Source organism: Glycine soja, chromosome 13 (genome assembly GCF_004193775.1).
Source record: "Glycine soja cultivar W05 chromosome 13, ASM419377v2, whole genome shotgun sequence".
NCBI classification, from domain to species: Eukaryota; Viridiplantae; Streptophyta; class Magnoliopsida; order Fabales; family Fabaceae; genus Glycine; species Glycine soja.
This window is the reverse complement of record NC_041014.1, coordinates 14,294,730-14,308,425: the sequence shown is the minus strand read 5'-3', so window position 1 is coordinate 14,308,425 and position 13,696 is coordinate 14,294,730. Positions and strand designations below refer to the sequence as shown.

At 32.2% G+C, this 13,696-nt stretch overlaps 1 protein-coding gene across 3 annotated transcripts; it reads right to left on the bottom strand.

Annotated features, from left to right (window-relative positions):
* Positions 1 to 3,003: 3,003 nt before the first annotated feature.
* Positions 3,004 to 12,789, bottom strand: LOC114382311 (zinc finger CCHC domain-containing protein 8 homolog). Of its 3 annotated transcripts, none has more exons than XM_028341631.1 (9): positions 12,621 to 12,787; positions 12,245 to 12,487; positions 10,809 to 10,890; positions 10,557 to 10,632; positions 9,831 to 9,911; positions 8,859 to 8,995; positions 5,933 to 6,185; positions 4,205 to 4,268; positions 3,004 to 3,912 (listed from the first exon to the last, which is right to left on the bottom strand). In XM_028341631.1, exons 2-9 carry the CDS (start codon positions 12,462 to 12,464, stop codon positions 3,272 to 3,274), a joined length of 1,554 nt encoding a protein of 517 aa, XP_028197432.1. In that variant the 5' UTR covers positions 12,465 to 12,487; positions 12,621 to 12,787; the 3' UTR covers positions 3,004 to 3,271. The 3 variants fall into 3 exon arrangements, with proteins under 3 accessions (XP_028197432.1, XP_028197433.1, XP_028197434.1); XM_028341632.1 differs by having other exon boundaries at positions 12,245 to 12,484; XM_028341633.1 differs by lacking the exons at positions 8,859 to 8,995; positions 10,557 to 10,632 and having other exon boundaries at positions 12,621 to 12,789.
* Positions 12,790 to 13,696: the final 907 nt, after the last annotated feature.

Genomic DNA, 13,696 nt, shown 5'->3' with positions numbered 1-13,696 from the left:
GTCCAGTTAGTGAACTAAAGTACTATTAAGACATTTTACTCTTCTGCCTTATCAAAAATATTAGTCATATATTTAATTGTGTCAATGTATTTCGTAAATGCAAATTATTCTCCTCAATCATCAAACTTGAACAATTCTGTGCATAGAATTAATCACTGCAAATATATTCAATAATTTGCTAATGTACTACAATCTATAGGAAGAACAAGTTTGAATATTCATAGCACAGAATATGAAATAGTCTCAATAATCAGGTTAGTTTTGATCTTCAATTGGTAAATTATATTACTCATGCATTAGTACTTCAATTATTCAGAATAGTTTTATACAAATTGAATTGTTATTTTGCATTTTTGGGGTATAAGCACAGAAAATTTAAAACAAGTTAATACAACAGCTGAATTTGTATGTAATATGTATAAGGAAGCTTAAATTCAAGATAATATATCAAATATTAAATGAAATAACAACAAGATCATGGTACCTGTAGTCCATGCAGGATATCTGGCATGGGAAGATCAAGAAAATGCGCAAGATCAATAAATCCAACCTCCTCAGCCCTTTTAACAGTGGAGTTTGTAAACAGAGAAAGTTTAAAAGGAGAAATGTTATTCTATATAGCTACAATGCAACTGTATCGGGGAAACATGTTTTTGAAGCAAGATTAATAGTCTCAACTACAACGCAACAATAAAATGTAAAATCAGTTTTTCCTTAAATTGTATCATATAATAATTACAATTCGTGATAGTTTATAATAAATCAATATGCCCATGCATTACAGGGGCTCTAATACTAGTATTTAGAGAAACCAAAATTGAACTTGACATATTTAGAGGGAATTAGGAATAAAAATATATTTTATCTTATTTATATACATTAATCCTTAAGTAAAACAAAGAGAGAAGACTTTTAATTATATTATATTTGCAACATTAATGATTAGATTAAAAAAGATCATCAGATTCGTTCCACTTGCTTAACAATACTTTTTGGCAAAATAAAAAGAGAAGACCAATATACCTAAATAGAAAGAAAAAAAAATCACCAATTGAAGGTTATTAATCCTATCCGACTCGAATAAAATTATTTCTAATGAAAAATATTGGTGGTCTAAACAAAACAAAAAATAGTTTACTAACCTAAAATAACTTTGCATCAATTGATCTTGACTTTTGAAACTATTGTTTTCATCAAAGTATTACTATCTACCTTCCTTATTTTTCTAAACAAAGTTGTGATAAGACAGTTGAAACTTATATTTAGGATCTGGAATATCTACAAGATAGAAGAAGAAAGATTGGTTTGAGGTTAGAAAAAGACTTGAGATTTATATTTTTTTTTTACTAAGAAGGGAAGAGAGTGTTACTAGTTAAGAATTTTGTTAACAAAATAAGTTAACCAAAAAAACATAATACATCGACAAAGGTATGGAGTTGATGCTTATGAAAAAGAATTCTATGTGATAGCAAAGCAAGCCACCTTTGAACGAGAGGAAATCACTAATTTCATACCTAGTAATTGAAATTCTAGGACTGTGAATAGAGACAAAGTCATGTGGTTGAATGATCCTAGAGGTAAGTTCCCTATCAAGCTTCCTTAGGATATATTTAGTCTTTCAATCCTCTTGTGAATTTGCATAATTTAGCATGACACAAGTTTATCTCCTTACATTTGTTTATTCATTTGGTTAACCATTCAAGGAAGATTGTTTACTCGAGATGACTTATGCAACTATGAAATCATTCAATAAGTAGTGTGTTTTGTAATGAAATGAAGGAGGACTTTATCCATTTGTCTTTTTATTGTTACTTTTATGATCATATATGACAACTTCTTTGTGAGAAATATATCAACATCAATAGAAGTTAAGAGGTAACCTTCGAGTAGATGACTATTAATTTAAAGACTTGTTTTTTCTATTATAATATTACTTTTTTTAAATAGTCCTTATAATTTTCTTTTGTTTTGGTCCTTGTTATTTTATCTTAATCCTAGTAATATATTTTTTTTGTTTTAGCCTTTATAGTATTTTGTTCATTTTGAATTATTTTTTTAAGAAAATATTTGATAGGACTAAAAGTAAATGATTACATATTATAAGAACAAAAATAAAATAAATATTACAAGGATTAAAACAACGTAGGATAAAAGAAAGAATTTTACAATGATAATTTAAAAAATAATAATTTTATAAGGACTAAAACAAAAAAAAATAATGAAATATAAAAATTAAAAACATATTTAAGTGTAATTTAAATGTAAATTTCTAGGTAGTCTAATAGCTAGATTAATGTTTGCAACATTTAATATGATAAAATATTTTTGATTCTAAATATGTAAAAACTTAATTTTAATTGAGGCTTAAATATATTTTTAATTCTTTTTAAGTTCATAATTTTTTAATTTTGGTACCTGTCAATATTGTTGTTTATTTTTAATTCATGTTTTTGTTTTTCCAATTTTAATCCCTAAAATATATTTTATTCATTTTTAGTTCCTATAGGTTTGTGTTTCATCAATTTTAATCCCTATAAGCAAGAACTTTTGAGAACTTTAAATACAAAAAATAAAATCTTAAATGGACTAAAATTAACAAAGCACAAACTTACAAAAATTGAAAATGAACAAAAACAAAAACTCATAAAGGATCAAAATTGAAAAAACGTCAACTTAAAAAAATGAACTTACATAAAAAAAAAACACTAACTTAAGAGAACCAAAAACATATTTAAACCTTTAATTAACATAAAAGTTTGATTTTGACACCTTCAAAAAACAATATAACAGTTCCATGAGTTTATTCTTGATATCAAGTTTCAATTAACGACAGTTTAAGAAAAAAGCCTTATTTTCAATGAAATTAGTAAAGTTAAATAATGTTAATTAACTTTCTTAATCAATGTAAATGAATTGTTTTTTTACTTATATTCAAGAATGAAGGAACTCCACGTACTATTAGATACAGAAAAAAACAAGAAAAAAGTTATAACAGATAATTCATCTTTCACAAATAACCATATTCTATTGTAAAGATTTAAACATGGGCTAAAAATTCATTTCTACAAGCAAGTCAGAGTTAGGAGTAGGCTATAAACCCCAATAACATAAAGCAGAGTGCAAATAAAGCTATACCAGAAAAATGGTTAAATCTGCTAACTTCGCTAGAACTTTGCATAACCCCAGTCCTTAATATAGGTGAGGGTAAATAATTTAAATGTATGAATGACAGGAATGAATCTTCAGAACCTACCAATATGATTGATCATCCTCACCTCCAACTGCGGTGGTGGCGATCATCTGGCCTGTCCTTAACTCGAGATGAAAGATCACGGTCCCTGTCATAATACATACTTTCAGAGGTCCGACTCCCTAGTCTACCAGAATCTGGGTCCAAGGGTGAAAAATGCCTCTCTGAAGACGAATAATGAAGAGAATGGAAAGAAAAAGGCATTGGGGATTCTTCATCATGCATCGGACTTCTACTCCTGTCAGATTGAGACCTTGCCATTGAAGGACTTCTTAGTGCAGAATCATGGCCACCAAACCTAGGATGAAAACTGAACTTAGATGAACTATGTCCAGGGTCCCCTGGTGGACCATCATCCCTAAGATCCCCTAATCTATGTTCGCGATGATATCCTCGGCTGCCATAATCAGTACTATAATTCGACCTGTGCTGTGGCAATGACAAGTTTCTTGAAATATCTGAACTCGAGGGTCCAGCCCTAGTGCCCCACAATCTCTCATCAGCATTATCTGGAATAGGAGCATTTATTCCAGGAAATTTGACAGTCTTTTTACGCTTTGGTTTGGAAGCATCCGCTTCCATAATTTCCCCATCCTCTTGGTCAGCAATCTCCCTATCGGTGTATATTGTAATGCCGGAAGGCTGATCCTCATCATCCACATCTAAACTCCAAACATAGGTTATAAAATTAGCTAATTTAATACATCAACTAAGAAAAAATGAAAAGGGTAGAAGGATAATCAATCAAATAAATAGCAACCAAAAATTGATACTTAAAACACTGAAATAACAGTACAAGTTCGTTAGTTTAGAAAAGAAAGACACTTCTGCAACAACCTCAGCAGTCTCAAACATGTCTAGCAACTTGCTTATAGCATTAAACATAAACCATAAATTCAAGAAGACCGTTTGGGTAGATCATAGGCAAGGTATTGTGAAACAAATGCATTTTACCAAGATATCCAGGTGGGTATCCTAATTCTCGCATTCTGTTGAGCCACGGAGGTGGATCAAGCTCCTGCATAACACAAAAAATCTTATTGTTTCATGAAGGCAGAAAATTTCTGCTACATCTCAAAGTCTTCATTGTATGGCTTAGTTATACTCCAAGCATAAGTATAAAAAACTTAGTGCAATCTTCAAATTACTTACCACAATACAATCTATTATGTCATCCTGCCACTTTGGTTATGAATTTATTATCTTAGAAACCATCAGTTGAACATGCAATTTGTCATTTACTACACCTAACATGTTCAAATCATAGTTTATTCCAATATCTTTAACAGATAGCCACTTAACAATTCAGAGGTTGAGTAACTTGATCTTGTTCGATTGATATAACATTTTGTTAAAGATATTGTGTATTATACACACACAACCATCCAAGTATACAGTTAATAAGGACTAACATAAAGTTTTAAGGGAAGACTTGAGGTTTAAGAGAAGTGCTTCTTGTGAATCTAAAACAAAGTGTACGAGTGTCATTCAGTTGTCAAGCTCTCTACTCTAGAGGGTTTAGGTTCAGTATGATAAATATAATAAACACAGAAACACACAATAAATATAATAAACACTTGTTCAAAGTGTCAAGTAACTCATCTCATAAGCCAATTATTACAAGCTTTTAAAACAAAAAAGTTATATATAAAAAATAAACAGAACTAAGATAAAAAAAAAACAAAAATCTAATAATTCTATCTTTTTGGTCCCTAAACTTTTTTCGCACTTCTGCTTTTAGTGCCTAATCTAAATTATGACCAGTAAAATCCCTGAACTTTTCTCCATTACCACTTTTAGACCTTGTCAAATAACATTAATTGATGACATAATAGCGACATTGATAATCCAATGACTTGTCACATCATCAAGGAGTTTGGCGGGATAATCACGTGTAATTAATATAAAAAAAAATTGTAAACTGTGTTTTTAATCCCTCATCAACTAGTCTACGTCACATATCTAAGTGGTATGGAAATTCATGAAGCTACACACACAGAGTCCAGTTTGGACTAAATTGGATTTGTTTTCAAATTTAGATTCAAAACACAATTCAATCTGATAAAAAAAAATGGTTTTTTCTTTTTTATTTTATTTTCAGTTTTAGTGTTTGATTTCAGATTTGGGAGCATTTAGTTAGAGCAAAACACCAGCTTCTTTAAGGGTCCACATTTACTCCTAAAACCTTTTCATGACATCAGCAGGTTGTGTTCATGGACTCTCTAGTTGTTCGGCTCAGAGGTGTTTCAAGGGAATGGCTAATTGGCTATGTCCAATATGCAGCGAGATTGGACACGCCTGCTGCATTGTTATTTTTTTGGTTGCTGATAATTATCAATGTAGTTACTAATGATTTTCTATCCAATATATTTCTGTTTTCCTCTAATTCTGGATAATCACTATAATTATTATTATTTTTATAAGTATTATTATTAGAAATAAGGATACCATGAATTTTATTTATCAAAATGAGATTTCTTTTTTTTTTTTTTAAGTTTTTTCATGTTGGATTGAGGTTGAAAAACCATTTTTGTTTTTCCTACTTTGACATTGGAAGATATCCTTAGTTGAATTTTCTTTACCTCTTTCAAATAAAACTTGTTTCTAAATCCAAAAAAATATGTAAATACCTAATGGTTGGTTGGAAATGTATTTTAATAAAACAGCATATTAACAACTTACCCCCAAGCCCAAAAGTTGACGTGTTGCATCATCCAGAGCACCTGGCCTCAAACCATCATACTTTCCAGCAGGAGAATTCTGATAATAACGAGTCGGATTCCGGGAAGAAGAATTCTGGTTCCGTCGGGACTTGTGTTTATTGCGAGCATTATTGACTGCAGTGTTGTCACGGGGCCTTGGACACTCTCTCAATGAGTGGTTGTAAGAACCACAATTGAAACACCTAGCAGCAGCATCAATAATCTCCAGACCACTACAATATTAAAAACAAATCAAAGGCACATCAGTTACAGAAACAGGTAGTATATTTTATTTGGAAATAAAAAAATAACACCTGCACTAATGAACAGCTCACTGAAATAACTAATTAAACATTTCATTGAGAATTAATAACAGACCACCAGAACACAGCATGCATGCAAATTGCAAACCAAATGTTACCTCAAGATGGTGAAATAAATAAATGCACAGCTCACTGAAATAACTAATTAAACAGTGACAGAAACAGGCAGTATATTTTATTTTGAAATAAAAAAATAACACCTGCACTAATGAACAGCTCACTGAAATAACTAAATAAACATTTCATTGAGAATTAATAACATACCACCAGAACACAACATGCATGCAAATTGCAAACCAAATGTTACCTCAAGATGGTGAAAAAAATAAATGCAAAACAAAACATATCAGAAGTGAGAGCAATGAGAAAAGATCTATGAAATTCAATTCCACAATGACAAATCCAGAGAAGTTTCCCTTAATCCCAAGATTGGAGCTTGTAACTGATCTCCTTTTTTGTTATCCTTTGCTTAAATAGAAACCCAGAACTCCTTGACACATGAAAAAAGAAAGAAAAAAAAAGCTGCTTAAAATATCTTATCTTTAGGAACAAGCCACTGCATTACAAAAATACAAAGTGGAAGATATCAAAACAAATGTAGGAATAGGACAATGAATAAGCACAGAATAAATTGTTTCACCGTTGTGCTTATGTAAGAAAATTCTAACTGATTTCCTTGCTCTTACACAATATGCCAAGAAGCTGAGGTCAACTGGGAAAAAAAAACACAACACAATCTAGAGCCATAGGCTGCTTGACTGATAAATCCCACTCCTAAACCACACATACACAACATTACCACCACTACACAATCTGCTGTAGATGGCAAAGTCAATTGGCCAAGTAAGGCTTTCTTACATAATTACATATCAAAATGTCATCTGAACTAAACTTCCTGCTCATACAAAAATGCACATACTCTAAACTTATGAATTGAGATTTGATTTGCCAATTTTCCACTGTAAAAAAATGACACAGCATCTTCCCTAAGCTTCTAATAAAATATAGCGAATATGTAAGATTTTCACCACCAAAAGGTATACCTGCTGTTTTACATATCTTCCAACCTCAAGAAGAAATTACAAGAAGAAAACCCAAGAAGAAATTCCAAGAAGAAAACCCAAGAATAAGTTACAAACACCTAAGAAAGTTAGAATTTCTCATACTACTGTGAAAGTGAAATATTATCATATAGACAACGCAAACGTCCTCACTCCTAGCAAGACTAGCCATGCCATACCGCCTTACATTCAGGAAATTTTATGACTCATTAGTCCATTGCAAATTAAGGGGAGTATCATATCATGATTTCAATATCAAGTAATAAAGATTCATAGGAAACTCAATAAACATAATAACAAACAACAAGCCAATTGTTATTGTTAAGTATGTGCAAATAAAAATCTCTACGCTGGAATGGTCCTAACTTTTAACTTGATATTCATTACTTCACACTCAAATTTTATAATGGTGTACAATTATTACAGTCAAGTGCCATATCGTCCACTAAATATACAGAACTTCTACCATATCTCAATCCTTAAATGCAAGATAATAAGAATACAGTTCTCATTAAGAAAACATAAGCACACTTCTCAATATCACCTCACAGAAAGTAGAGTAACAAAAAAAGGAAGAAAAGGTACTAATTTTATCAACTGTTTGCAGCACCAAAAACTCAAATTTTGCAAAAACAAAATGGATACTTTTACAAAGAGTTAAAATAATCTTTCCTTCTGAAATTCACCCAACCATTTTATAAATTTAGAGAAGTAGACAACCTAACACTATCAGAAGGTACTAATACGATATATGAAGATGTATTTCAATGCTTACCCTACTTGAAGCAGAAAATGGAAATAAGAATCAATTTTAGCAGCATGGAAATTTAAGTTATGCTTCCTTTTCAGAAATATTAAATTCTGTAGCCACACGGATCAGAGATTTTATTGAGATTCTGAGCAAAGGTCTTCTATGTGCAGTGCAACATCACAATATTGGACAGCCAAGAAACAAGTTAGTGGATGTTTGGATTAAAGTTTGCAAACTTAAGTTTGAGTTAAACTTAAAAGCAACCCAAGTTTTGCTTCTACAAAACTGAGTTTCCAGGCAAAATTTTAATGTGCAAACTTACTTTTGAGGATAACCAAACATGTCATGAAACTGAGTGAACTCTCCAAACTGAGTTTGGAGTAAACCAAACGGAAAAGCAAATATAGACTTAGTGCATGTTTGGATTAAAGTTTGTAAACTTAAGTTTAGGTTAAACGTAAGTTGGCAAACTGAGTTTGCAAAAGCAACCGAAGTCTTGCATCCACAAAACTGAGCTTCCAGACAATTTTGATGTGCAAACTGAGTTTACCCTCCAAAAGTATATTCAGCACCCAAAAGTACATTTTAAATGGTTAATCAAACATGCCCTTAGCAAGCTAATTGTTATAACAGAAAATACATGCTTCCACTGATCCTACTTCTTCATGATATATATTTCAAACATGGTATGATCACATGAACCATATAGAAATGGTGAGCTAAGTGCACCAACAGTTTCATCCTTAAATAATACAAAGTAACAGTGTATACCCATCCACATTACTTGAACCATCAGCTGAAGTCAATCCCAAAGTATATCCACGATCATATAGAGGCACAGAATTATCAGCTAAAGGAATGAAATCTTTGTTCTTATCTTTTCTTGTTTGGTTCTCCATCCAGAATGACTGCAATTTAAGGAAATGGAAAAACTTATATATCCCGTATTGCAAAAATAATCTTTTCCTTTTCATGTTGCAAGATAAAAAAACCTCAAAATGAAACAATAGATGCACCTAGAGGTACTAGCGACACACTCTAAAACACTCTTTTTAACACACTCTTTGCTATCAATTAAAACTTATTGAAAACTACAAAATAATGAGTAGGATAGGGACTCATTAAATAAGAGGGGGACCCACAGAATTTTGTGATTTCCAATAAATTCTGCAATGAACCTATCAGCGTTCTGCTAGCATTTCTCTTGCACATATTTGCTATCATGCCCATTATTCTTATAGTGGCAAATCGTAATATCATATAACTATGACTCAGATAGGCTTCTCACAACCCCAACCACCCAAGTCTTCTCACGATGCAGCAGTCATAAATAAAGGCACTTGGAATAAAGCAGCATGAATGTCAAATAAAAATATAGATAAAAATGTTGTAGCAAAAATCACACTTGAAGAAGAGTTAAAACAAAGAAAATTGATAACAGATAAGGCAATTATTACAAAATGCAATGAATGAAGACTTCACACTGCAATGACTGTTACAACCCTAGCTCTATTAATACAACCAACTGCACATAATTGCATTTAAGAACCACAACTAAAACCTTTATTCCGGGACTAACCAGATTATGAAAAATAGACAATGACAGAAATTGAAGAAACCAAGAACAATTCTGGCAATGCTAACCCTTGAAACTAGAGCAATAGAAAAGATTCCTGGCAGTGGTATTGAAAGTTTCAAAACCTGAAGCTTTGCAGGTTCTCATAACAGACTTGGGAAACTCACCACAGCAGATGTCTTTTCAAGTCCAACATGCAGAGCAGGAAAAAATGTCTCCTCACCGGATTCCAACACTTCGCTAGCATCCTAAACAGAAAGACATTGTCAGCATTTACCATTCTTTACAAAACTACAAAAGTAAAAACTGCATTTGTTAATAGCACAATTGCCACCAATCTCCTTGCCAATATACCAAATGTCTAAGAATCCTTCCATTGGATGTTCACTAGATCACCCATGTTGTCTATAGGTCATTTGGTACAACATATTGTTAAAGCCAAGGGTAGAGCCAATTATAAACAACATTGTTCTGTCTCACGTGATGTAATCATCTCCAAAACAAAGATTTGTCAAGTAGCCACATTTTAACAAGGGTTTTTATATCCGAAGACCAATAATCACATACAACCCATCACCAATGCCAAAATTATTGTCTATTCATCAAAAACAAACTTCAAAATCTTGGTTTCAAATTGAAAGCACTTTAAGCTTCATGATTCTATGGTTTTTAAGAGAAAAGCAAGTATTTGCATTTGGGCATCTTAGACACTCATTTGTCATTATTTGAATTATAGCTAAACAATGATCAAATGGACTACAACTTCATCTCAAATCCTTTCCTTCACACTTCTGTTCATCTTTATGGCTTCTTTTCATAATAGTTTATTCTCTATCATTGATTTACTATAAAGGAAAATCTTCTTTCACTATGAAGAAAAAAAATGGCCTTACATTGGATGACAAAACATGTTTAGCATGCCATTCTGACCATTGCTGCAGCAGTTCCTGAAGCTTCTGTCTACTAGCTCTGGAAAATGTTCAAACAAAAGTCAAAATTTTAATCAATGGAACCAAACTGCATGATTGGGACACTTTAAATTTGAATACCAAAAAAATAACAAATACAGTTCTATTTTTTCACTTAGGGCACATAAAATGTCCCATTGTGATTTTGAACAATTTTTCTGACCAAATTGTACGAACCTTGTTAGGGAATTATACGTAAAATGAACTGAAGGTTGATCTTCATCAACTGTAATCCGAGCTCTTTTAGCACCTGATACAGCTAGCAAGTCTTATTAAGGAAACAGGGTATATTAGGGATTGCATACTGACTGGATATTTCAAAGTATTCATCAGTGCCAATGATATAAACATATAGGAAGAAGATAGACTACAAAGAACTTATGATGCAAGAAAAATCCGATTATGAACCAATAGGGGTATAGCAGATTTTGAAAATTAAGATGCAAAAATTGCACCAACACATTTTTGCTTACTAGGTCAATTTAGTACTTTCAAACTGAGCAACTACTTTCAAACATCACAGATGGAAGATATTTTACAAAGACCATTGTTCTAAACCAGCGTTTCCAATCCCAGATAGCAGCCATAACCAAAAATGCTACAGTAGCATAGCGTTATGGCCACTGCTCTGAAACTTTTTATTACTATTATTTTGTTTATTACATTATATGTTATGCTTAAACAAAAAAAAAAATGGAAGCTAAATTGGACTCAAATTGAAGCCCAACAAACCAAAACATAAAAATGTTTGCACCGCATTGCCCAATTCCCCTGAAACCCTAACTCCCTAAGACCACTTCAGCAGCTAGCTAAATGAAAAGGCAGCTTCACATATGACAGAGTGGGAGGTCAATAGCGGTAAGACAAAAGTCACATCAAACAATAGTGCAGGGCAGAGAGTGTTGTAGACATGTATTGGCAGCTTGCAGAGAGGAAGGGAATCAGATGCAGTCACAGGGATAGGGAACAGTGGAGGTCACGATTCACAGACATGGTTTTGGCGCTATCACACTGTGATTTGCACCTTTCTGGCCATGATATCAGCCGCAAAACTGAAACACTCCATCACAGCTATCCCAGTAGCAGCCAGTGGCCGCACACACTGCAATGGCTTTCCATGCTATCAACTACACTGTTCTAAACCAATTTAAAGAAATTAATGGCACAGAAATTACAAAAGACGAAAGTCATGTCCTGCGACAGTGCAGGAGTCATCCCTGTAGCAATACCACCGCTTTAACGCACTATTAACTACACTAAATCTAAACCAATTTAAAGCAATAATGGCACAGATATTACCAAAGACCACCACATTACTACATCAGGCAGGTGGAAGAGAAATTCACCATTTTAACTAACTCCTCCACCAATCACACATGCATAATTTGGATGACTCCTATTGCAAAGAACTCACAGACCATATCAATACAACAAGCAAGGAAAGCATCCAATTTATTCATCTAAGCAAAATTTCACATAGGGGTTTCTACGGAGTACAGTAGTCCAGCAGAAAACTAGAAGAACCTCAAAAGTGGCATTATATAATAAGAGAAGAACAAACATTGAATACTAAATTCCACAAACATTGAATACTAAATTTCATAAAAGGATACATGTTTCAACAGTCTCAATGCTTCTTTTGAGGCTCCCATCCTCAAGAGAGATACAACCATTCTCAGCAAGCACTCCTCCACTCATTTCCTCAGTGACCACACTCAACTTCAACCCATCTTGCAAATCCTCCGTTTCATCTTCCAAAATTTTCTCCTTTTCCAAAGAATCACTTCCCAAGTTGCTGCTCTCAGAGGGATTCATGAGCTCGTCACCGTCCATATGCAAACAAACCCTTTTCTCTTCTATAGCAAAAGATTAAAACTTCATCAGAATTTCACACTGAAAATACAGATATCCCTATGGGTGTGTGCAGTGAGTGTAGTGCGAATGAAGAAAGTGCAAATTGAAATTGAGAATTTGGGGAGAAAAACATACCTTAAGAGAAACGAAGAGAGCTTACGGCGAACGACGTCGTAGGGCGTGGCGGAGAAGAAATTGCAGAGGAGGGAAGTGGAACCCTAGAGAGTAGAGAGTAGGTTCCGTGAATTGGGATCCCAAACCGAAATAGAACACTGCCCTATGCTCAAACGACGTGTTTTGATTAATAATTTTCGCATTTCTCAAAACAATACTACAATAGTACTACACTAGCAATGTAAGGAAAAGTACCATGGTGCAATTTTTTTATAAAAATTTAGCATGTGAGGTAAATTTTCAATTAATACCTTGACAGGGAATAATCGTAACATCTGTAAAGATTTTTATTTTTATTTTTATTTTTTCATTAAAATTATAAAACATTTTACTACTTTAATTTTTTTAAAATATAATTTTAAAATTATAAGAGCTTTTTTACGATTTTAAATTTGTAAAACATAATATAAAAAAATTATTTAACAGATGTTTTATAAATAATTTTTAATTTAATTATTTAACAAATAAATGCATGTTTTACTTTTTTATTTTATTTAATATTTTTTATATTATTTTATTTAATATTTTTTCTATATTTAATATCTTCAATACTTTTTAAATGATTTTATTTAGTATTTTTATATTTTTTTACTAATGTTAAGGATTATTATTTGTTTTGCAAATTAAAAAAAATAATGTAAAAGATTTAAATTTAAATAAAAATATTAAAATGTACTACATGTTTGTTTAACAAAGATATTAATGGTGGGATGATGTCCCATAATGAGTTTTTCTGGACATACGTCGAGGTCTTTCATCTTGTTGCACTAGATTTATTGGTGAATGTTGTCTTTTTGTTCTACGACTTCTTTCTCCTCTTGTTCTAAGATGATCACGTATAATTGTTTGTTCTTGTTGAAGTAATGTCCTCGATACACTTTCTTTTATCTTTTAACATTGTGCTATTAGGTTGAAGATCCTACACGTTTAGCATTTTTGTGTCATGGTGTTGAAGTGTCATCATGATTATGAATAGCATTCTTTCTTTTAGCTAGTGTTTGAATTGAAATGGAATGTTTAGCTGAATAATTAGTTCA

Coding starts and splice junctions, on each gene's coding strand:
- LOC114382311 (XM_028341631.1), bottom strand. CDS start 12,464: ATGGACGGTGACGAGCTCATGAATCCCTCTGAGAGCAGCAACTTGGGA. Junction 10,891..12,244: donor CATTGAGACTGTTGAAACAT/GTATCCTTTTAT, acceptor AAGACTTGCTAG/CTGTATCAGGTGCTAAAAGA. Junction 6,186..8,858: donor GGTTCAAGTAATGTGGATGG/GTATACACTGTT, acceptor TTAATATTGTAG/TGGTCTGGAGATTATTGATG.